Here is a 27,125-nt window from a genome sequence, read left to right as displayed (position 1 = left end):
AATATAAAAAATACACTATACTGTTCAAAAGTTTTTTTTTTTTTTTTTTTTTTAATTTTTTTGAAAGAAGTCTCTTATGCCAAGCCTGCATTTATGTAAAAAAAAAAAAAAAAAATTGTAATATCATAAAATATCATAGTCATTTTAAACAACTCTTTCTTACGGAAGAGGATTAGGGCCAAGCAATAATAAAAAAATAAAAATTAAATTTTGAGAAAAACTTGTTAAAGTTCGAGAAAGAAATCGAAATAAAATGTTGAGAATAAACTCATTAAATTACGAGAAAAAACTTGTTAAATTTTGAGAAAAAAGTCGAGATAGAATGTTGAGAATAAAGTCATTAAATTACGAGAAAAAAGTCGTAAAAAATTACGAGAACAAAATTCGTTAAATTATGAGAAAAATGTCGTTAAATTTCGAGAAAAAAGTTGAGATAAAATGTTGAGAATAAAGTCATTAAATTATGAGAATAAAGTCATTAAATTATGAGAACAAATTCGTATTATTACTATTATTATTATTATTTATTATTGCTTGGCCCTAATCCTCTTCCGTACTTTCTATTTAAATATATATTTTAAAATGTAATTTATTCCTGTGATGGCAAAACTGAATTTTCAGCATCATTACTCCAGTCTTCAGTGTCACATGATCCTTCAGAAATAATTCTTATATGCTGATTTGATGCATCAAAAAACATTTATTATTATTATTATCCAGTTGTGCTGCTTAATATTTTTGTGGAAACCTTGATACATTTTGGAAGGAATTTTTTATGAACAGAAAGAACAGCAATATAAAACAATAACAATATAAAAGTCTTTACATTTGATCAATTTAATGCATCCTTTCTGAATAAAAGTATTTATTTTCAAAAAGGGTATTTTTTAGTCACTGCATAATTCTCATACTGGCTTTATTTCATAATATTCATAACTTTACTATTATTCTAAAAAGTGGAAAATACTACTATAAAGATTAAGTAGGGGTGTATAAACTTTTTAACTGGTACTGTACATGGAATTCATGCTGTAATAAATAAATGCAGACGTATAATGTTTGTTATGACTGACATAATTCAGGTATCAGCTGTGTACTGTGAGCTGTCAGGTGTTTGCTGGTAAAAAAAAAAAACAAAACAAAAAAATCTAGGGCTCCATTGTGTTGATCTGTGTCTGTTTTATCACCTGCTTCCTTTTCATGCAGTACACAATAACTCAGGGAACCACTTGCACAAGAGTTTTTTTCTGTCATTTCTTTTCTTAAGGCAAGAAATTATAAACAAATGTGAAGGTATCACACTGTACCTGAAAATCATGTCAAGTTTGGTTAAATGGATATATTGTTGTGTTTTGGTTTATAGCATTCTAGGAAAATGGGACACTCTCTGCTGCCCTCTAGTGGTGAAGATTAAACTATTCTGAAACAATTTAAGATGCTTCATGGATGTTTGTTCCTCCAGCTGTAACCCAAGCAACATTGGACTGTAAAACTATGCGTGTCTTGTTTGAACATTTTTTGTTACCATAATTAAAAAAAATCACCGTGTGTCCAAACTCACCTTCTGTCGTCTCTTTCTCAGTATGAGCAGACGTCTGGTGTTTGTGTATTTCTTATATTCTGATTCTAATGTGACGATCTGTGTTACAGCAGTCAGCAGAGTAGCCTGCAGAGCAGCCATGAGGAAGAGACCACACGCTACCTGAGCCCCAACACTCGCGAGGACAGGTACACAACGCCGCTACACTCTCCACTTTACATGTTGATTGTCAGTGTGTTTTACATGTTAAATTATTTGGAAACTGATTAAAGGATTAGTCCACTTTTAAATAAACTTTTCCTGATAATTTGTCATCCAAGTTCATGTCTTTCTTTCGTCAGTCGAAAAGAAATTAAAGTTTTTGAGGAAAACATTCCAGGATTTTTCTCCATATAGTGGATTTCAGCTGCTACCAACAGGTTGAAGGTCAAAATTACAGTTTCAGTGCAGCTTCAAAGGGCTTTAAACGATTTCAGACGAGGAATAAGGGTCTTATCTAGTGAAACGTTCGGTAATTAAAAAAAATAAAAAATACAACCGTTTATGCTTTATAAACGAAATATCGCCTTGAACGTACTTCCGGTTTCCGCATTCTTCAAAATGCTTACGCGAATGTCCTACACCTTTCCTATTCAACTTACGGAAAAAAGCGAAACTGGCGCTGTGTGTGTTCCGTAAGTAGAAAAGGAAAGGTGTAGGACATACAGCGTAAGCGTTTTGAAGAATGCGGAAACCGGGAAGCACATGCAAGGCGATAATTTGTGTTTATAACGCATATACAGTTGTATTTTTTTGAAAATGACCGATTGTTTCGCTAGATAAGACCCTTATTCCTCGTCTGGTATCGTTTAAAGCTCTTTGAAGCTGCACTGAAACTGTAATTTTGACCTTCAACAGTGGAGGCCATTGAAGTCCACTATAAGGAGAATAATCCTGGAATGTTTTCATCAAAAACATTAATTTGTTTTCGACTGAAGACAGAAAGACATGCACATCTTGGATGACATGGGGGTGAGTAAATTATCAGGAAAAGTTTATTTAAAAGTGGACTAATCCTTTAATTGAGGCATTCTGCTCGTCTTCCATTAACACTAGAAGTCCCAGAGATTTGTAACCCTCCTTTAGCCAAGTGGATGCTAACTGGCTAGTCTTTTGGCTATCATTAGCATCAATTCATGTGTAAATATGGTCATTACCTGAGCAATGCTCTCAGCATAGTTCCCTTTTATGTCCAACAGGGGACAGTAGTTGGTCAGCTCACATTTTTGCTGAAGCCCAATTCGTATAATTCTACTGCACTAATAATGGTAAAATATGTAGTTGATCATATGTGATATGTCCTGTGAGTTTGTGAGATAGATAGTTTAGAATTTACAGTAGTTCTGTCTGTAAACGTTTATAAGGCATTGTTAAAGGTAATTTTTTTCATGCACTCTATAGATGTCATTTGGCACATTTGGTACTATTTTTCGTGTTCTATGGATGATTGCCTGTTTCCGCCACTGAAAAAAAGAAAAGAAAAGATAATTGCAACTTTTTAACTTTATTTTTTCTCCCATTTGTGAGTTTTTGCATCTCGCAATTCTGACTTTTCTCAGAATTGTGAGAAATTAAGTCAGAATTTGCGAATTATAAACACAATTGCGAGAAATAAAGAAACGGGCATTTTTTACTTTTTTCTCGCAATTGTGTGTTTATATCTCGCAATTCTGACTTATATTTTCAGAATTGTGAGATATAAACCAGTTATGAAGTCCAGTTCTGAGAAAAAAAGAGACTCTTGCAATTGTGAGAAAAAAGAAAGCAAGCCAGAATTGAGAGAAAAAAATTCACAATTACCTTTTATTTTTTATTTTTTATTCAATGGCCGAAACAAGCTTCCATAGAAAACAGGCTAATCTTGTGTATTTTATATGACAAGTAATTTGCGAATTGGGATTCAATCTCTCGTCACTTCACAATTTTTTTTTCTCTCGTTTCAATCTTTGTCATTTTATAACGGCAGACGCTGAACAGCTTGACATGATATGAACTTCCTGTAGGCAGCTGTTTTAGTCTGAGTGTTAGATCTCAAGTGTGGTTGAGAAGCTTCTGTTTTTGGTGGTTCATGTTTAGCTTTTGAAGTTGTTCTTCTTTCTGTGTCATGTTCTGCATGTGTTTCTGTTTCTGGTTTTGAGTCTGACCACTGTCTATATTGTGCCATCTCAAAAACAACTCTTGTGTGTAGTCACTTTCCCATGGCAGGGCTGCAGAACAGCCCATTGCATTTTCTCAGATCTTTTTTTTTTTTTTTTTTTTTTTTTACATTATCTCAGAAATATCACATTTTTTAAACCAGGTGCTGTGCAGGTTGAATCAGCTTAGCAAGGTTTTGTAGAGAAAGCTCAGATTTTTAGCTGTGCTCAAATGTTCTTGTTGTGCACAGCTGGGCAAAGAACACGCCGATCCTCGGCTGGAATATCATATGAGCATTTTTTTTTCTTTTCATTTTCATTTCTAGGCTTCAGGCGTTTGTTCATTGCTGCCTTTATTGGACCTAGAACACTGTGTTCTTTCTTCTGGATTTATAAAATATGTCTTGTGAACATCACTGATTGTACATTGATTAGTTTTGTGTTTGATTGTTGCTTTTAACATTCATATTTACCATTGTCTGAAAATAGATCTTTATGAACTCCTTTAAGATAACCATTTGTATGTGAGTCTGTGTACGAGTGTGTGTGTGCATCTATACACCTGCTAAAGTCAGTTTGTTAAAGTCAGTCTGCACACGGTCGCCCGCAGCTCATTTTTGTGCACTCAGCAACCCGATTTCAGCTGATTCCTGAGCTTATTTTTAAATCAGTTTTGTGTCGTGACGTAAAAGCAGCTAATGCTCATTAAAGGTGATGAATGTTCAGCCAGCTTGTGTCCTGTTAGGCTGAATGAATCACAGCTCAACTCTCATGTAGACACATACATATAGTACAGGCTCCCTTTCAGTTCATGAGTGTGAATTTGAATTGAACTGGCCACATCTCACATGATGTTGAATTGGAATTTATTTGCGAATATTTTATGACAAAACAAATTACATCATCAAAGGTGCCTTAGAACTAGTTTTAACAAGATGTAATATAAGTCTAAGGTGTCTCCTGAATGTGTCTGTGAAGTTTCAGCTCAAAATACCCCATAGATTTTTTTTTATTAATTTTTTTAACTGCCTATTTTCAGTCGTAATTACATATGCACCGATTAAGCGTGCGGCCCCTTTAATTCTGGCGCAGATATCACTAAAAATATCATGTTATCATGGATCATGTCAGTTATTATTGCTCCATCTGCCATTTTTCACTATTGTTCTTGCTTACTTACCAAGTCTGATGATTCAGCTGTGCACAGATCCAGACGTTCTGCCCCTGTGTAATGCCTTAACATGGGCTGGCATATGCAAATATTGAGGGCGTACATATTAATGATCCCGACTGTTACGTAACAGTTATGTTGAGATTCGCCTGTTCTTCGGAGGTCTTTTAAACAAATGAGATTTATATAAGAAGGAGGAAACAATGGAGTTTGAGACTCACTGTATGTCATTTCCATGTACTGAACTCTAGTTATTCAACTATGCTGAGGGTAAATTCAATTTTTAATTCAAAAAATGGCACCTTTTAAATGAAGGGTAGGCAATTTCAGAGAGGCTAGCAATAGCAAGCTAGCTTTGAAAGCATGAGATCCCAACCTCCCTTTAGAGTATTTTACAAAGCTACGCCCTCTCCAAAACACATGAACGCGCACAGCAGAGTCTGCGAAGTGTCACGAGAGACGGCGTTTAGATTACCTTATGTCTCAAAGCACTTGATATTACAAAAATATTGAGCGTAAATAACTTACAGAGCTCTTACTTGTATCACCTGACTGCTGCAGATTCATTTCGGCATTAATAGTGTTGACATAGAAACACATAAATGCGAGCCTGAGGATGTGAACAGCTCCGGGTAGTACAACACATCTCGTAATACAGTTATGACATGGCGTGAACACGGCATAAGCTCATTGTTTTGGTTCAGGAGGAACTGTAAAAGGCGGTTGCTGTTTGTGGTGCTTGATGACTGTCTACAACTCTGCATAGCCTTGATGAAACGCTCTGATGACGTGTGATGTCTGCACGAGCTGGTGGGCGGAGGTATGGAAATATATATGTTGACAGGCAGGAAGGACATCGTATCATTGCATTCAGACTGAATACAGTGATTGGATGAACATTTTTTTTTGTTTTGGTCCTGAGACTTCCACAGAAGATATATGTACATGTTTTAATATATTTAAACCACTTCTGTTATTGATTGCTATCAGGATGTGAAGAGAGTTTCAACCAGTATAACTAAAAGTGTGTATAAACAAAGAAATTGCCTACCTTACGTTTAATTTTGACTAATTATACCTGATTTGAAAACAAATTGAAAAATGTCAATACTGTCATAACAATGAACATATCCATCAATACGGATTTTAAGTTTACCAGAGTTTAGGTTTGTCATGGTTTTCAACCTATAAAAAATATTTCCTTTTAAATTAGTGTTAAATAAATTACATTTGTTTTATGTAGTAAAATATATAAGTATATTAAATACAAATATTTTAGATTTCATTTCAGACGTTGATTATTTGCAATAATTTCATTGAATGTTTCTGGAAATACCCTGAATGTTGTTTATGTTTCAGAAATATCAGGGAATTTATGATTTACAGGTCTGGTCATGGAAAACAAATCTTAAAAATTCATGGAAATGAATGTTCTTTTTTATTTCTTTTTTTCTATTTTTATCCAGTAATCAGAAATGACAAGGAATATTAGTAAAAAAAAAATTCAAAAGAAATTCATTAGTCGAAAGATGTGGAAAACCCTGATTATTATATTTAGGAATACCACAGAAGTTGTATGAACTGCTTGAATGTCATTACGTTGAATTATACTTGAATACTATATTACAATCCTGACAAATTGATTTAAATTCAGGTTCAGCCGTGTTCATAAAACAACAACCAAATCCATTCACCCAGATCTGTCTCTCTCTGGTTATATTAGTCTTATGCGTTTTTACCCACTAGCACGCAATCTCTTATTTAAGACACTGATGGCCATATTAGTGTCTCTGCTGGTGGTCTGACCACAGCCACACCTCAGGTGAGGAAACAAGCTGTACTGATCTACAACACACACTGAGAAAATGCAGGATCTGGGTCACCGCAGGACAAGACACAGAGAGAGAGAGAGAGAGAGAGAGAGAGGAGGGGGTGAAGGGAGTTCAGTAATGAGGAGTCGGTGTGTGTAAACCGTATGCAGGTCCAGATGAGTTTAGAGCATCATGGTTCAGAGCAGGACTTTATCATGCACCTCACCCGTCAAACTGGGCTGTCACCCACGGGTGTCCACGCTCAGGAAAAGACTGCACTTTCGCCGGGATCAGTGAGTACTTTTTGTCTGTTTTTGCCAGGTGTTATGTACAGACTGTAACTGGTCAGTTGATCCAGTCTGTATTACTGTAGCAGATACTGTTTCCTGTGATATATAGAATTACTCTTCAATCTTTTACAGTAGAGCCTTAAAAAGGACAGAATGTTAAGTAAACCTTATGATTATTCAATATATTAGTTATGTTTATAGCTATAATTTGTTCTCCTGCAGTTTAGAACCCAAAGCCGCTGGATATGTGTGCATTATTTGCATTTATAATGCCTTTTGATACACATTGTTTTATATGGTTAATGTTTTCAAATAACTGTAAAAATCCAGTATCACTAGTAATGGATACTTATTCCTGGTTATGCTTTTTAAATGCATTAAATAATGCATTAATCATCAGATCAGTGTTTAATGAGCAAGTGTAAGTAATATGTTATAATCAATTATAACAATGGCTAAACTTATTAATCAGAAGATATAATTCATTACATGCATAATTATAAGATATTTGAACCCATGACTTTGATGTTGCTATACAGTGTGGAACTACAGTGTGTGTATTTTATCAGTCTTGCAAATAGAGAAATATACAAGCACAAAGTAATAGTAGGCACAGAAAAGATTGGAATAGGTCACCCAAAAATGAAAATTCTGTAATTATTCTTGAAGTATTGTGTCACTCCAAGCCTATTTTTTTTTTATTATTATTTATTATTTTTTATTCTGAGTAACACAAATGAAGAAATTTAGCATAATGTACTAGATGCTTTTTTCCATGCAGTTACAGTGAATGGGCTCTGAAGCTTTCAAGTCTCAAAAAGGATCCATGTTGCCAAATATTTTCTTTGGAAAGTACCTAAATTTGCTAAATGTCACTACAAGACGTAATGTGGCAACTGTTGGCACTTAACATCTGTGTCCTCTCCTAATCTGTACTCACATACTTTATTTTAATATAAAATATAGCCGAATGCCCAATAAAGCTGTTCTCATTTACATATTTTCTGTCAGACACAGGAATGATACGATATAGGGACTGACTGTTAGATGTTGTTTTTTTTGTTGAAAAAAAAATAAAAATAAAAAAAATTTCGCTAAAGGGGTCCGAAAAGTCGGCAACACTGAAAAAGATGCAGTAGCACCATTCATTGTGTGATGAACAAAAATTTACTTGCTGATGTAAACCCGCGAGCGCTGCACTGTGTTCACTGTGTCAACTGCTTACAAATCCGATAGGGTAGAGAAGAAAATGTTAAATAAAGTCGTTAGTTTTGTTTTGTTTTTGCGCACAAAAAGTATTCACGTCGCTTCATAACATTAAGTTTGAACCACTGTAGTCATATTGACTATTTTAACCATGTCTTCACTAATTTTCTTGACCTTGAATGACTGTAAGACTGAAAGAGTCATGTCATATTCTTCTGGTCGACATGAGCTCAGGGTCATTGTGTCCCTGTCACAGTAACTAGACTAACTAGATCTGTTTCTCTTCAGACACACAGCTTTGATGAATGCAGATGTGTGTGTGTGTGTGTGCCTGTTCTTTAATTAGCAGTTGTTCAAAGCAGACTTGCTAACAAAGAAATGCCAGCCTCACCCTCTCTCGTTCTCTATTCCTCTGTGCATTTAAGGTGAGATCAGACCTTGTACATTGGACAGGGTTTTTGTTTCGACATGATCAGCAACATTCTGAGTTGCCCTTTTGCTATATTTTGTTAGGAGATGCTTATGCTGCAAAAGAAAAGTGCAGTGAGCCTATATCAGGAAGCATACATTATTCACTGCGTTCTCTCTCTCCCTTTCTCTCTCTCAAAAAAAAAAAAAAAAAGAATAGGAAAAAAAACTTCTTGCTTGCTATATTTAACATTTCATATTTCCTAAAAATGTCCAAGTAGTTTACAGATACTGGGGCCACAAAAAGTATTTGGATGCCATACTTATAAAATATAATTTCATTACACAACTAGATATCGAAACAACTGACATTTGATAGCACAAGCACACATTTAAATCAAAATATTTTATGTCTGAATTTTTTTAAAGGGTAAAAAGCTTTTAGACAATTTCTAGTTGTAAAATGTTGTTATGTGAACTTGAGGTGTTCACACAGGCATGATTGAAGTAACTCTTTTTTTGTCTTAATTGTATGAATTAAGTATAAATTTATTTTTAGTAAAGCTAAAAAAGTTATCCAGTCAAGAGCAGAAAGTTATTTTCTCTTTTGTTTGGCTCACATTAATTACAGAGCAGCAATAGGTATGTTAGGCTGCTGTCACTTTAAGACCAAACGCACAGATCCATTATACTGATACACATACGGTTTACACGCAAATGTTTACTTTCACTTGAGACATAACCGGCCATGTTTACATGAATACTCTCACATGATGGACATTTTGATATAATTGTGTGTGTAATTAGATCAATTAAGTGCAATAAGATATGAAAGAGAACTGAATTCGTGATCATATGCTGAGAGACGTGGCTTTCTGTGCACGTGCTTACGCTGTGTGTCAGTCAGCTAGAGCACCGCACTGTTGCTTTTTAACAACTGTTTTTTACATTCTCATTCATGCATTTCATTACTCTTAAGTGTCAATAGTGCTATACATTTACATACTATATACTAATATACATTTACATGCAATATACTATACACAATATAGCAAAAGTTCTTACAAAAGACATTTTATACAGTGATAATGATATATACTGTATCATTGTAAAGCCCAGCCCTAATCCTGATCCTTCTCCACTGTGATTGGATGGCTGGGTAAAAAGTGACGGTGATGATGAGCGCTGCGTTTTACCCAAAGTTGAACATTTTTCAGCTATCGTCAACCAGAAAAAAATGCCAAGCGTGCAGCGCTCAGCATGAACTAGACACTCAATGACTCGTCCCGCTGCTGCAGTTTTTTAAATATGCAGCGCTCCCATTGATAACAATTGAAAAAACATGCTGGTGGACACATGGCCTTACAGTGGATAAAGAAGTTTAAAATGATTCAGTATTGAGTTTCAACTTGACTTGACTTGTCCTTCAATATTAGAAAAATAGCAGAAAACTAATTTAAAAATTTGAAGACATGCATTTTAAATAAAGCTCAGACTGTTTTCTCAGTGCCCTTGTTTCAAAAAGATAGTGGCCATCAAAATAATTGTAAGATGTGCAAGCACATTGTTGCTTGACTTTCTTCCTGTAATCGTTTTCAGCATGTTCAACATGCTCTGGTTGCCTCATTTGTTCCTGTGTTCTCATTTAATTGGCCAGATCCCTATGAAAGATGTGTAGGCTGTCTTTCAGCTGAGATTAGACAGAAGCTGGCAGCAGCAGTGTCCTGTTACCAGAGCTGATGATTCATCACAGAACTGCAGACTGATGTTATCTAACACCTCAATCAGATACCACTCTCTCTCGCTCTCTCGCTCTCTTTCTTTTCCACTGAGCTGTAAACAGAATCCCGTCTCTCATAGTAAGCTCATGTGCACTTCTGACTTCCTTTTCAACGGACTCTTTCCTCAGCCATACATAAACTGAATCCTCTCTGGACATCTGTCTGTCTGTCTGTGGGCACTGAGTCATTTTACTTGCAGATTAAAATCTCCTTAGGGCTCTCTGTCAGGAAGAGTGGGCCATATAGAGCAGTGAAAGTAGGTCATGAGTGAACGATTGAGTTCTCCTTCCTGTGTGGGATTCACCAGTGCTGCTGTATAAATCTCAGTAAAGCACCCAAGACCTCAGTGTTTGTATCTCCTCAGTAATCGTGAGGTATCAGCCAATGAATTCCACACAAAGCTTTGCAGATTTCTGTGGAATACGAGCAGAATTCATTCATAAACTTCTACACACCTTTTATTAAATATTTAAAGGGATAGTTCACCCAAAAATGAACATTCATTTACTCACCCTCATGTTGTACCTGTATGAGTTTATTTCTACCGTTGAACACAAAATACATTTTGAAGAAAAAATGTTGATAATTAAGCAGTTGACAGTAGCCGTTGACTTCCATAGTAGGAAAAAACATACTTTGGAAGTCAATGGCTACTGTCAACTGTCTGGTTACCGATATTCTTCAAATTATCTTCTCTGTGTTCAATGGAAGAAAGAAATTCACACAGGTTTGGAACAACTTGAGGGTGAGTAACAAATTTTAGTAACAGCATTGAGTAACAGAATTTTTATTTTTGGGGGAACTATCCCTTTAAGTAAATCTGATAATATTTATAGTTATACATAAGCATGCAATACTGTTGGAGTCTTTTAAACATTTTACCATAGACTGTTTGACAGAATTAAAGGTGATAGAGAGGATTTTTTCGTCGACTGAGAATCCAAAGACTGTTAGTGAGTTTTTGAAAATTTCAAAGGAACGCCTCCCAAAACTCGAGCACGAGTATTGGAACACAAGTGTTTACCACCGGCATTCGCTGTGTCGTGTTAGTGGATTCATTATGTCGGACTCACCGCAGGTAACTCATAATCTGCAGTTGTTACTCCTGTCTCCTGACAAAAACATTGCATGCGGTGCCTGTGGAGTGTGGAAAGTTACTGGAGCGCGCAGCCGCGCTCGTCTCTCACAAGGAACGTCACGGCAGTGATTGACAAGCCAGAGGGTCAATCGTTTACGCGATGATCGTGTAAACGATTGGCTGATGTTTTTAAGGCCCTACCTCGTGCACAGATGATGTATATTACTAATATTCCTTTCAGTGCACCTAATAAATAGTCTTTTATCAGTTAGTAAAGACAGTTTCAAGTAATATTGCAAAAATGTATAAAACAAAACATCCTCTTTAGCACCTTTAATATATATATATATTATGCAATTTTTTTGCATATTCAATGTTTATTCAAAGATCTTTCAAAATGCAATTCTATATTTTTATGATTTTTGAATAAATATATTTTAAAGCTGCAGTCCGTAACTTTTTTTTGGTTAAAAATTATCCAAAATCAATTTTTGAGCAAGTACATAACCAGCCAGTGTTCAAAACTATCTCATTATCTTAGCACGATTCACAACGGTAAGCTTGTAATACATTTTTATAATAAGAGCGACATGGTGGATTTTCGCGGGAAATTCGAGCATGCAGCAGTTCCTCTGTGCGTCATTACGTCACATCCGTAAACAGAAAGGAAGGAGTCCCATCCAGGCTAGTCAGTTTTATCACGTGAGGACGCTGCTGGTAGCGGATCACTTATAGCCTGTTCTCACAGCAGCTGAAATAATTAAACTTATCATTTTGATGGTGGATTGTAATCCAGAAAGATCCAAATGACAGTCATCAATGACAACTGGTGATTAACTCGTAGTCAAAAAGCAAAAGACTTTGGACTGTGGATTTGCTACACAAATAAAAAATCTACAGGTAACGCTAATATACACTAAATACACATAGTCACACAATGCTGATGTTGTTAACAATAACATTTTGAGAACAAAATATAACAGTAATAATAATTTGTGCAGTTTGGCGTGATCCGAGCTAAGCGATTGTTAGATTTAATCATCATTAGCAGTACGATTTATTGTGGGTCTAATGCTTTTTTTACTCAGTTGGTCAGAACAAAAGTAGCAGACATGTTACTTACTTGTTCAGATGATATTTTCCAGTGAAAATTCTTATATTGGTCATACTTTCAAGATGTAGAATCTGTGATTCTGAAGTTCAGTATCCACACCGGTGCAGTGACTGACAGCAAGCATTAGATTCATCCACGCTGACGAGCTGTGCTGAGGCACAACACACGTACAGATAACTGTTCTGCATATGACTGCAATTACAGGTTTCAAACAGAGATGGCGACAAAGAGAAAAAATCTCAGACTGCAGCTTTAACTACCAATAAGGGTGTAGTATTTTACCATAGTTATTAACCATAGTTCTCTCTTCCTCAAATTTGTTCCCCAAAATTCCACACAAAAAAGCATGGTTATGAGATATTCCAGGCCAATTAATCAGCTAATATTTTGCCTTAACATTAGGTAATAACTGTTTCAGCCTTGTTAAAGGATTAGTCCACTTTGAAAATGAAAATTAGCCCAAGATTTACTCCCCCTCAAGCCATCCTCGGTGTATATTGCTTTTGTACTTTCTGATGAACACAATCAGAGATATATTAATAAATATCCTGACACATTTGAGCTTTATAATGGCAGTGAATGGGACCAATGTGTATGAGCTGAAGAAAGTGCTTCCATCCACATCCATCCATCATAAACATATTCCACACGGCTCCGGGGGGTTAATAAAGGCCTTCTGAAGTGAAATGATGCATTTGTGTTAAAAAAATAAATAAATAAATAATCCATATTTAAAAAGTTATGAAGTAAGATATCTAACTTCTGCCAGACCGCCTTCCATATTCAGCTTATGAAGAAAGTGTAAAACTCTCGCAGTTCAAAAAGCTTATGCTACATCCCACGCTTTCCCTATTCAACTAACGGAAAAAAGATGCCAGTTCCGTTTTATCATAATTTGAATACGGAATAATGAATAATTGTACTTCATAACTCATACTTCACAACAGGCACCGGAGCCGTGTGTGGAGTACACATTTATGATGGATGGATGTGGATTGATGCACTTTCTTCAGCTCAAACTCGTTGATCCTGCTCACTGGCATTATAAAGCTCAGATGCGTCAGGATATTTATTAATATTTCTCCGATTGTGTTCATCAGAAAGAAGAAAGTCATATAAACCTAGGATGGCTTTAGGGTGAGTAAAGCTTAGGGTAATTTTCATTTGAAAGTGAACTAATCTTTTATGCATAATAAAGTTTGTGAGTTTTGAGTAAATATTGTATAAAATAAGTGTTTATTTTAACAATTTTGCTGTTATATTAACATTATATCTGGCATTCCCTCTTTTGGGAAAACAGTAGACAACTAGTTATGAGTAATACCTTCTGATCCCTCTGAGCTCTTTTCAGTGGTATGACAATGTGTTGTTTTTGCCGGTCAGGGTTATGTGTGTGTGTGTGTGTGTGTGTGTGTGTGTGTGTGTGTGTGTGTGCACGGAGGGATTAGCTGCCTCACTTCACTTCTCCAGTACGCTCACTAACCGAGCCTGACAGTCACCTCATCACCTGACTCTCTCACTCTCTGCTCTCATTGGTTGGCTCCCGTCAGCCTCCATGTGGCACTGAGCTCAGAGATGCTGAGGGGGCGGGGCTATGTGCCAGCTCGTGCAGGCCATTGGGCCGTAGGGCTAAACATATCAGGACTGGACTCACAGAAATAAACTCCAGCATTCATTGGCTAGGTTCCGCAGGCCCGCTGGAGCCAGATATCCTCATCTGCTCTTCCGCACTCAGACCCCCAGAGACCCAGCAAGGGCAAAGGAACATGTTGACACAACCGATTACATGTGCAGTGCTGATATTTCACATCAGTACTGGACGCTGGGAAATTCCAGAAGTGCTGCCAATGAAATGATATGATTTAAATTATGATTTAATTTTTTTCATATTTGAACTGCATTTGCATTTTCTTCATTTGGACATCAAAGACCTTTGGCACAAGTAACATCTCATAACAGATTGTATTAGTATCAGAATATGGAAGGATATTTCATAACATTTGTGCAACATTATATAATTTAATCTTAAAGTGCACTGCACATTGTCCATTTTTAATCTTGTCTAAAAAGACCAAACTGAACTCTTACATTTTTGTCCCAGATAAAATGTTTATTTATACATCATGTATGCATTCCCATTCAAAGCCTGTGATGGAGCTGTCCATTCAGCACCACTGTGACATGCACACGCTCGGATTGGCCAGTGCTTTTACAGGGACTCATTCTGATTGGCTAGTCCTCTGTGGGCAGCGTCATGCTGGGAATTTATTGGCTTGTTGAATATTTTCTGATCTTGTGGGATATAACAATGCAAAACCAGAATTAAATGACCATATTTGGGGTTTATTTGTTCTGCTTTATCAGTATGTGTAATTGTGCATGTGTGCTGGTGGTCATTTATGAAGTTTTGAAAGAGTAGTCAGGTTTGTTTGTCAAACAAACAAACAAAAAGTATCTTTTAAAAAGTCTCTGTCTCTAGTCCACATTTACATATATGTAAAATGAAAAAACAGGCCAGTATTACATGCATTGCCCTCCTGAAAGTTATATATTGTAGGTGCATTCACACTGACAGCGATATACATATATACATATAAAACTTTTCTTACCCTAACCCTAAAATGTTATTGCTTAATATAAATGTTGTTGTGGGACCAACGAGGGCAAGGATTCAGGAACATGTCTTAATTTGAAAATCATGGTCACCATGTTGCATGTATTTAAAGGGTTAATTCACCCAAAAATGAAAATTCTTCCATCAATTATTCACCCTCATGTCGTTCCAATTTTGTAAGACCTTTGTTTATCTTCAGAACACAAATTAAGATATTTTTGATGAAATCCGAGAGCTTTCTGTCCCTCCATAGATAGCAATGCAACTACCACATCCAAGGCCCAGAGTGGTTGTATTGTAAACTCATCATTAAAATAGTCCATGTGACTGCAGTAATTCAACCTTAATTTTATGAAGCAGCGAGAATACTTTTTGTGTGCAAAAAAACAAAACAAAGATAACGGTTTTATTCAACTATAATTCTTCTCTTCCGTGTCAGTCTTAAACTCTAAACACAGCAGCGCTTCCAGGTTCTCTGTCAGAACTCCGGCTCTGTGTTGGATGGTTCCTGCATCAGCATCACACGCATACATTGTGGTGCTCATGTGAACAGCGTCTTAGACTGACACGGAAGAGAAGAAATTGTTGAATAAAGTTGTTATTTTTGTACAAAAAATATTCGCGACACTTAATAAAATTAAGGTTGAACCACTGCAGTCACATGGACTATTTCAATGATGTCTTTACTACCTTTCTGGGCCTTGAAAGTGGTAATTGCATTGCTGCCTATGAAGGGACAGAAAGCTCTCGTATTTCATAAAAAAATATATCTCCATTTATGTTCGGAAGACGAACGACGGTCTTACGGGTTTGGAATGACATGAGGGTGAGTAATTAATGACTGATATATTATTTTTGGGTGTTTGGAGACAATGACTCAGAATTGACTTGCTTGTTTCCTGTTGCTTTTTACTAACAAACCTTTTTTTTAAGAGCACACATCGAAAAACACACTTTAACGGACATGTATGTGTTCAGACAGTTCGTGGTTGTTTCAGTGAGATGTGTGTCCATGGGATCAGAGAAGCGCTGCTATGGCCTGCACATGTGACTAGACATTTGCAGTAATATCAGGTGTGTGTGTGTAACGGAAATAGAACAAGACGCCAAGCAATATATTTCTGTTATCCTTATACACACTCTGTTCGCAGTGTTTACCGTCCATCTGTATTAAGGGATTAGAGGACCAGCTGTCGACTGCCCCGTAGTCCCTCACACACGCACAGCAGCAGTGAGACCGGACAGGAATCTCTTTGAGTCAGGAAGGAAGCGGGTGGGGGGGAGTGGCCTGGTGGATCTGAGCATGCTCAGTAAGCACCGGATTGAGACGAGAGCCGCTCATGCCCTCATCTGCAGGAAGAGAGAGGGAGAGAGAGGCTGCTACTGCATTTCAGAGAGGTGCACTTGAGAGCTTCACACACACAGGATGTGGAAGTATGGGTCACCCGACACTTTCATGCTGATTGAGGCATTCTGAGTCGGGCTGATCGCCCGCACTTGGGATCACCAGAACCGACACGGATTAACATCCCGCTCGGGATGCCTTGGGAAAGGCGGCCCGTGAAATGGGAAGATGACACTGTGGGATCAGGACAGCCTGCACTGCACTAATGAAAGGCTTCAAGCTCGCCTGGTAAGGTGAACAGACGGACAGATGCCAGTCTGTCATGGGCCTCTCCTCTCTCTGCAGTATTCGTTTGTGCGTTTTCTTCTTATTTTAGTGTCGCAGGAAAGCTTCCTGTCCTCATCCTAAACACCTGCATTGTGCGGTACGGTAGGAATGCGCTCTCGCTGTCGCTTTGCATCTGTCGCTGTCTGAGATCTGCAGTGACGTATTGGTGTCCACTTGTTTACATCAACCAAGTAGAGCTTTGACTTGGTCTGACGACTGAATTCGTTCTCCGTAGCTCCGGGCAATCGGCGGTCACACAGCTGAGGCAAAGATGGTGGACGTAAATGATAAACTTTTAATGGTTATGTAACATTGCCCTCTTAGATGGCAGGATGACTCTTCCCTGTTGGATAGTGGAAGCTTATTTTAGGGGCACTGAGTTCAGGACTTATGCAGATTAGTCTCTGAAGGAAGAGTGACAGTGCAGTTTTTATGTCATAATTTCATATTCTTTTGGAGGGTCATGTATCGATCTGAAATTCAGTTTTTCCCTTTTCTCAGTTCATATGCTCTGCTGTATGTCAGCAAGACAAAATGTTGCAGTTTCCTCAGAAGTCAGAAGTTATTTGCGAAGATGCTGAAGATGCTGGTGGGGGGGATTTTTAGAAATGAGGAAACGGTTCAAATTAGCTCATATGTTGTGTTTCTATTATTAAGACTTTTAATTATTTTTGGACAGCACAGTTTTTTTTTTTGCAATGCAGTACTTTGTGTTTCAACTTTGATAAACATGCTAAATGCAAACTTATGGCAATTATATTACCATGTAAATCTGTTCCATCAGAAGTTGATATTGCTTGTGTTTATGAAAACCTGGGTGTTAATATGTTTTGTCTGATAGAGTCAGTGTATTGAACTTGTAGTCTTGAGACATTGAGGCCACATGAACATGGCTTTCATCTAGGTCTCAGATAATAATCTATTTTTAGCATAAAAAAAACGTAAGCACAGTGACATCTTCACCATACAGAAAATTTCCATCCATCTATCCTGAAACTGTATGAATTTCTTTCGTCTGCTGAACACAAAGGAAGATATTTTGAAGAAATAACCGAACAGTTGAGGGGCCCCACTGACTTCCATAGGATTTTTTCTCATACTATGGAAGTCAGTGTGGCGCAACTCAGGGTGAGTAATTGATAACAGAATATGGATGACCTATCTCTTTAAGAACTATAGTCCTAGTCTGAGGTTTCCCAGAATATTTCTTTGTCTGACCAATGGCAAACAGGGGAAGTCCCATCCCAAACATTACTGGTTGTGGATAGAAATTAGACCACCAATAATAATAAATATATATATATATATATATATATATATATATATATATATATATATATATATATATATATATATATATATATATATATATATAAAGAAAACCAAGACATATTTATTATTATTGGTGGTATTAACACCCAATTGGTGGTATTAACACCCAGGTATATATTTCCATTATATATATTGTTGAATCATTGAATCATTTATACACTTACAAAAATCATTTTATACGAAAAAATTGGTTTTCTTATATATATATATATATATATATATATATATATATATATATATATATATATATATATATATATATAAGAAAACCAATTTTTTCGTTTTATATATATATATATATTTTTTTTTTGTTTTTTTTGGCCAGGCCATATATATATCGTTGAATCATCGAATCATTTATACACTGCCTGGCCAAAAAAAAAAAAAAGAAGGAAGGAAGTTGCTGTTTGGATTTAAATAGGCAAATTAAGAGTCTATGATTGGATCATTATTGCTTGTGATTATCATGTGTCAAGCATGTTATTTGTTTGGGAATAGTTCTTTTAACCCTAAGTAATCGAGTGTGTAGCTTTTAATTTCTTAAACGACCATGTAGGAAGACACATAATGGCCATATTCCAGGTTCAAACTGTGAAAGAATGGTTGGCACTGGGCAGGTCATCGTGATTTTGCCAAGTAAGACGTGTTCCTGGATGAACACCTTTGTTGATCCTGGAACAACATTCCAATCAACCATTTCAGATTTGAGGGACAAGTTTACCGTCAATGTCAAGTTTAGGTTTGCAACCAGGGTTAGGTGCTTCTACATCAGTGTTATTCACCTATTTTCCCCTCTGATTTTAGGGATAAGTTATGGGTTGGATTAGGTTTAGGGGTAGGAATAGGGTTAGGACTAAATTTTCAGACTGGAATGTTGTTCCAGGATCAACAAAATATGTTTTACTTGGCAAAATCAAAGTGACCGAGGGGGCATGAAGAATCTTTTGCACACATGAATTGGCAAATTCACTGAAAGTTTTTGGGATGTGCTGGAAGAGACTTTACTGATTGCTCACCTCTTGCATTGTCAATACAAGATCTTGATCAAAAATGGATACACCTCTTGATGGAGATAACATTTATTTCCATTATTATCTTGTAAAAGAACATGCTAGAAACATAATTGCAATAATGATCCAGTCATACACTCTTAAGTAATTGCCTATTTGCATCCAAACAGCCGGGTAGTGTATATACAAAATACTGCATGTATATGAAAAATACTACATGTATACAAAATACTACATGTATATGCTGTATTTTCATGATATTGCAATGTATTTCGTGGAATTACCATAGTACACTTTGAAAGAAAAAAGATATTACCATAGTACACATTACGAAAACATGAAATACTTTTTTTCCAAGTATTTTTGTAGGTGGTTTGTCAGCAGTTTTTTTCTTTCCTTCATTGTAGTAGTGTTACAGATTTCTGCTCATTAACTGCTCTGCAGTAACAATGTGGACAGTCTCAGCATCTGTGTGCTGCTGTGTCCTCCGGTGGGACTCTCGCTCCCGGGCGCTGTTAAATGAGCACTGCAGAGTGCGTCCTTGGATCAGATCAGTGTCCATCTGTGTGTGTTTACTGCAGTGGACACCAAGAGATACGTTGGCATATAATTATAAGTCCCTTGTGAAAACACATCCCAGATTTACTGATTTAATTTTATATGATTTCCTTAAATAATCTTGTTTGATAATCCAGATTTATAATGTATGATTAGTATGATACAGTATAAAGAGGATGTACTTCTTAAGGCAGATGTGGTCACATGACCAGCTCCCTCTCTAGTGCAGTCTGTCACAGAAGAATATTAGCATGTTTAAGTTATACTGCAAAGTATAGAATTATTACCTTTCATGTAATATAACTGTTTTTGAATGTAAAAGGTCAACCTGAAATGAATCGTCAGTGATTCCAGTTTTACTTCCTGCACAAACCTATGTAGGTTTTAACCAATTTTCATAATGCCAGCCTTTGGGTTTCATTGGCTGCCAGAGAACAACATCTACTTCTTTGGCCCGCCCTCGAAAACTGGACTGTAAAAAATAAATCCGTAAAATAATGGAAAAAGTGGGGCTGGGGTATAAAACGATAACGATATGTAACGCGATAGACACGTGATTGATATCAATAAAAAATGTGCTCGATAAAACGTTCAATATTTTTTATTCTTTGTCGGAAGAAAACAGAGGTTGCAAAGCAAGTTTGGTTGCATTAACAAAGGCACTCGCTCTCTGGTAACCCAGCAACGTAGGGAGTGACACGCTAGACAGATAAATTTACAACTATTACGCTATGTAAATGTTGATTTACATTTGTTGGCAAACTTGGCATATGCGCCGATTAATGTTTCTGCCGGTGGGTGCCCACACTATAATGTTGCGCTTATGGCAACATTAAATCCTGGAGAGAAGACAATTCTAGATCCACGGCTGCACATGCAGGAGGACAAAAGTTTGAGTGAACAGATGTGATATCTGAGCGAGAGCGCGCGGTCCAGTTTTGTGCAAGGGAATCTGCCTGTGAGTGGAGAGATTGCTTGACATTTTTCAATACAATAACGCCATAGAACCCGCATTAAATGAAATATTAACGAGACAAGAAAGTAGAGTCTGAATTTCGCAATTTTGTATTGGTTAAAACGCGAGAATATCTCGTTTTTCTGTAGGTGCTCGACCATTTCCGTGTGTGGCGCTTGATCGCCGCCGTTCGTTGGAAATATTTAGCATAAAGATGGATGACTACATGCTTTAAATCATCGATTTGGGCAGCTTTGAGCAGCTCTTGAGGTTCTTATCCAGTATGGAGGATGAAATCCTTGCTGGTGTAGTTGTGTTTACCGACTTTGATGAGGCCTGCTCTTTGCGCTGTCCACTCAGTTGTCATCAGCGGGAAAACCTCTCTCTATGATTGCGCTGGTTGATTATTTTCACAGCTAGAATATGACGGCTGCACAAACAGATTTTTAAATGCTCACAGTTTTTATTATATTTCTTACTGTGGTATTGTAATTTTCAGGGATGAAAAAAAATTAGACATGAATGAAATGCGGGACAAAGCTCCTAATTTCGGGACTGTCCCGCAAAATGCCTACTTTAGACTTATGTTTACATTTTAATTATTTGAGTTTTCCATGGTTGTTGACATTTCTGTCTTAATAACTGAGGGGATTATGATCAGAGGAAGGTTAAGTTTAAAATAAAAATGTTTAAATGTAATATATTTTTCTCCTGGGGTCTCATTTATAAAACTGTGCGTAGGATCCTTAAAAGTGTACGTACGCGCAAAAGCTAGATTCTGCGTACGCACAAAAAAAATCAGATTTATAAAACCATGCGTACGCCAGAACCGGCGCACAAATCCCTTTATAAATCCCATTCAGCGGAAGATAGTGCGTACGTGCATCTCCACCCTGCCTCCTCCCCGAAATAACCATATATGGAGCTTACGACGCCTAGTTTTACTATGCATAACCTCATCTGCATATCATTTCCATACACGTTCCCAACCACGTGACACCAGGGTTAACACCGTCAAAGGTACAAGACATTGGAAAATATTAGATATAGACTATAATTGCCATTTGTGCCACACATTATATTGATAAAGATCGTCCAATATCCTCTTTATGTTTTAGAATAAATATATCAAAATATTCATAAAAACAAAATTGTATAAAATACTTCAGATAAAGGTTTTAGGATAGAGTTGATTCATTCATTTCCACTGGCCAGATAGTATTTTAATAGTTTTAAACAATTCAAATCAATTTATGCAGTTTTGCTGATGAGGTGAACATATCTTTTAGGAAATGTATAGGCTATTTTTAGTGGAAACAGATCGGACTACTTATTTATTGCAGTGTAAATACAATTGTCTGACTCGGCACGTCACTAACAAAGTATTTTAAAAAGAAAACATGCAAATCTTACCGTTTTCCTCAAATGATATCCTTCAAATGGTAATTATTTGAAGATCCTTCACACGAACATGCAGCTGTGGTTGTACAGTAAGATATTATTGGACCTATTCAAACTGGACAACGGACCGTTTGACCACCGAATCCAGCAGTGTCTTCCATAATATCTCAGTTAAGTGTGCATCACTGATCGTCATTCTCGAAAAAATATTTTGTCATAACATCTGCAGTTTAGTTTAAAGAGGAATTATTCCAGCCCCGTTTTGTGCGTACGCACGCTTTATAAATGAGACCCCTGGTCCTTATTTTAAATGGGTCATAAAAAATATCAATAATTATCGATATCGACCAATATGAAACACTGATATCGTGATACAGTTTTCAGCCATATCACCCAGCCCTAGAAAAAAGTACTGGCAGCTCATTACCTGGGGTCTCATTTATAAAGCGTGCATACGCACAAAACGGGGCTGGAAACGTGCGTACGCCAGTTCCCGCGCAAAGGTTGTGATCTATAAAAACAAACTTGACGGGAGAATGTGCGCACCTTTAAGCAAACTTTGAGCCGTGCATACGCACATTCTGGAGACAAAAGTGATATGAATTGAGATAGTAGATGTGCTACTTTCGATCACTTTTCCAGTGACACGCTGTTTTAACGACAGCAAGGAGCGCTGGGAGCAATTCTTCCTTAAACTAAACTGCAGATGTTATGACAACATATTTTTTCGAGAATGACGATCAGTGATGCACACTTAACTTAAATATTATGGAAGACACTGCTGGATTTGGTGGTCGAACGGTCCGTTGTCCAGTTTGAATAGGTCCAATAACATCTTACTGTACAACCACAGCTGCAGGAGGTGTTGATGTTGTGTGAAGGATCTTCAAACAATTACCATTTGAAGGATATAATTTGAGGAAAACGGTTAGATTTGCATGTTTTCTTTTTAAAATACTTTGTTAGTGACGCGCCGAGTCAGACAATTGTATTTACACTGCAATAAATAAGTAGTCCGATCTGTTTCCACTAAAAATAGCCTATCAATTTCCTAAAAGATATGTTCACCTCATCAGCAAAACTGCATAAATTGATTTGAATTGTTTAAAACTATTAAAATACTATCTGGCCAGTGGAAATGAATGAATCAACTCTATCCTAAAACCTTTATCTGAAGTATTTTATACAATTTTGTTTTTATGGATATTTTGATATATTTATTCTAAAACATAAAGAGGATATTGGACGATCTTTATCAATATGTGTGGCACAAATGGCATATAGTCCATATCTATTTTCCAATGTCTTGCACCTTTGACGGTGTTAACCCTGGTGTCACGTGGTTGGGAACGTGTATGGAAATGATATGCAGATGAGGTCATGCATAGTAAAACTAGCCGTCGTAAGCTCCATATATGGTTATTTTGGGGAGGAGACAGGGTGGAGATGCACGTACGCACAATCTTCCGCTGACTGGGATTTATAAAGGGATTTATGCGCAGGTTCTGGCGTACGCATGGTTTTATAAATCTGATTTTTTTTGTGCGTACGCAGAATCTAGCTTTTGCGCGTACGTACACTTTTAGTAGGGATCCTACACACAGTTTTATAAATGAGACCCCTGGACATTATCCAGTAATTTTACGGACATTTCCGTTAACCCTAAAACACAACTCAGTGAAGTGCAATATTCTAAATACAGGTAAAACACCTATAAAAAATAAATGCGGAAAATTCTGTTAAAACAGTACATTGTACCCTGTTTTTACAGTTTTTTTTATTTTTTATAGTGTGTTGTTAAAGCTGAGGCCTGGAAGAGTTTGGTTCGTGTTGTTGACATGCCGAGAAGATGCTGTTTTCTGTGCTGCAAATCCACTTTGGATGCACTTTAAAAGGATGAGAACATGGGCTTGAATTGATACGCTAAAACCGACACCATCTTTACTGTTCGTATCACTGTGTATACGAGTGCTGAGGAAATCTCTGGAGCTAAAATTCAGAAATGGTAATATAGACATTTGGTTCCAACACATGCTGTAGGCGGTAAACACAACAGACTGGGCCATCTGACCAATCAGAGCAGAGTATAGGCTCACAGAAAGGGGGGGTTTAGATGGACCGAATCTTCAAATGAACCGTTTTCACACTTTTTAAGAAATTAGGTGATGTGCAATATATATTATGAGGAAATTAAAGTGTTTTTTGAACTTGGATTCATGTAAACCTATTGTAGGAGACCTCCAAAAGAACATTAGGAAGTTTTAAAACAGCATAATAGGGGCACTTTGAAAAACAGTGTGTGAAACAGTATGTAGTATGGAATAAGCATAACAAATGGTAGTATGGCAGTACATTGTCTGACTATGTTGTCTGACTTATTTCATTGTTTGGTGTCCAGTTATCATCTTTTAAATAAATGTTTCTTATTTTATTTTTTTAATATTTAAACTTTGGCAGATCAAATGATAAGAAATGAAATAGATTTACATAAATGTTATGGTTGATTGAATACGGTTCATTTGTCTCATGTGAAGTAGAGGTCAAGTGCATTGCATTGAGGAAAACAATATTTCAAGCAGCGTTTTCTGATACTGTACATTTTACAATTTGTACTGTAGTAGGTCTGCTTGATATTCTATTCATACACATTTTTTACAGTATGTATACTGTTAGTGGTGTAAAGCTTATAGCTTCTTTTTCTTAAGACTTTCCAGAGTTAAATTCAACAGTAAAGATAGCTGGACGGTAAAGATGGGCTGTTTGTTCCAGGCATTGCCATGTATTACACCGATCTGAGCAGATTACAGGCCTATTTTAAGCAGAGATGTGTGCTCTCTCTCTCTCTCTCTCTCTCTGCTCTGATTCAGTGTACATTAGAGTTTGATTTGATTCACAGATTTATGATTTGATTGCACTTTTTATAATTACTATTATGTTGTTTTCCTGTCTCTCTGTTTCTGTGATGTGATTGTGAATTTTCTGATTATTCTTAAATTATGACTCGACTCTTATGTGACCTATATCTAATTATTATCTGATTTTGATCTAATTTGACTAAAATCTAAAGAAATTGTGATCTTATCTAACTCTGACTAATTTTCAACTGATCTGAGTCTGATCCAGTCTGACCTTTATCTGATCTCACTGGACTGTGATCAGATCTGGTGTTGACAATCTGACTGTAATCTGATCCTGATCTGAATTCATTTCGATCTTATCTGACAATAATCTGATTTGAGTGATCTAATTAAATCCTGATCTAATAATTATTATCAGATCATAATTTCATCACAATTCATGATGCATTAAATTAAGTGACAGTAAGGACACTTGCAATGTTTGAAATATTTCTATTTCAAATAATCCTCGTTAAAAATCATGATAAAAATGTAAACAAATTAAACAATGTTTTCAACATTGATGATAATAAGCATCATTATTTAAAAATTGAGCAGCAATAATAATTGTACATACTGTACACTACTGTTCAAAAGTTGGTAATAATTAAGATTTTTAAATCTTTTATGTCATGGTGAGCATAAGTCTTTTATGCTCACCATGGCTGCATTTATTTGATAAAAATACAGTAAAAACAGAAATATTGTGAAATATTATTACAATTAAAAATAATGTTTTCTATTTTAATATATTTTAAAATGTAATTTATTCCTGTGATGCAAAGCTGAATTTTCAGCATCATTACTCCAGTCTTCAGTGTCACATGATCCTTCAGAAATCATTCTAATATGCTGATTTGTTGCAAAAGGAACACTTCTTTTTATTATATGTGTTGAAAACAGTTTTTGTACAATGGCTTAATAATATTTTGTGGATACACTACCATTCAAAGGTTAAGAAATTAATACTTTTATTGGTAACACTTTACATTAAGGTTCCCTTTGTAAAGGGTTTATAAAGGTGTTTGTTAATGAGTAATAAGTCATTTAAAAATGCATTATAAATCATTAATAATACAGTTATAACTGCATGAACAAAAAGGGCGACTTTAATGCAATACCTGCCAAATAGTGAGCCGTTTTTAACTCACATGTTATAAATGCTTAATAAATTTATTTATTAACATTTATTTAACTCAAAACCTGGTTTATTTCATGATGAAGCAAAAATTGACTATAATAATTAGACTGAAGGGTGTTGTATTTGTGGTTTTCTTATTAATATCTCATGACTGCCACTTTTCTTACTATGTTGCTTACCAGAAGTTTCTGTCTTACACATAAATGGTTCACAGGTTTCCACTTTACATTAAGGTTCACTTTCACAGGTTATTAATGTTTATAACTCATGAATAAATGGTTCACAAGTGTCCACCCTACATTAAGAGTCACAGTTAACTAATACTGGAATTAATTAATCTCATCAAGTTATGGTTATAATCTTATGTTTTATTTTCAAAATAAAGTTGGGATTTCATCTTAAAAAAAAAACAAGAAATTTGTTTTTATACACTGCTGTGGATGGGCGTCATGACCTTTTTGGAGAGTATCATGACAGAAACTTCTGGTAAGCAACATAGTAAGAGAAGTGGCAGTCATGAGATATTAATAAGAAAACCACAAATACAACACCCTTCAGTCTAATAGTCTGATAGTCAATTTTTGCTTCATCATGAAATAAACCAGGAATCTGGTTTTGAGTTAAATAAGTGTTAATAAATACATTTATTAAGCATTTATAACATGTGAGTTAAAACGGCTCACTATTTGGCAGGTATTGCATTAAAGTCGCCCTTTTTTATTCATTCAGTTATAACTGCATTATTAATGCTTTATAATGCATTTGTAAATGACTTATTACTCATTAACAAACACCTTTATAAACCCTTTACAAAGCGAACCTTAATGTAAAGTGTTTCCCTTTTATTCACCAAAGATGCATTAAATTAAGTGGCAGTAAGGACATTTATAATGTATCACAGTTTCCACAGAACAATTATACAATGTTTTCAACATTGATAATAATAAGAATCATTATTTAATATAATAATTG

The 27,125-nt window shown here is 36.0% G+C and overlaps 1 protein-coding gene across 6 annotated transcripts in view; it reads left to right on the top strand.

Moving 5' to 3' along the window:
* Positions 1-27,125, top strand: part of gramd1ba (GRAM domain containing 1Ba) — a 61,216-nt gene that overhangs the window by 5,257 nt on the left and 28,834 nt on the right. For 3 of the 6 annotated variants that reach the window (XM_067397596.1, XM_067397594.1, XM_067397595.1), the window contains exon 1: positions 6,858-6,989. In XM_067397596.1, coding sequence (XP_067253697.1) covers positions 6,889-6,989 — 101 coding nt within the window. In that variant the 5' untranslated portion in view covers positions 6,858-6,888. Of the gene's footprint in view, positions 1-1,650; positions 1,729-6,857; positions 6,990-16,539; positions 16,821-27,125 lie in introns of those variants that run through there. The other 3 variants (XM_067397599.1, XM_067397604.1, XM_067397597.1) reach the window with 2 other exon arrangements.

This window comes from Chanodichthys erythropterus, chromosome 10, assembly GCF_024489055.1.
Source record: "Chanodichthys erythropterus isolate Z2021 chromosome 10, ASM2448905v1, whole genome shotgun sequence".
NCBI lineage: Eukaryota > Metazoa > Chordata > Actinopteri > Cypriniformes > Xenocyprididae > Chanodichthys > Chanodichthys erythropterus.
The sequence above is the reverse complement of the archived record's forward strand: the minus strand, read 5'-3'. Positions and strand labels throughout refer to the sequence as shown.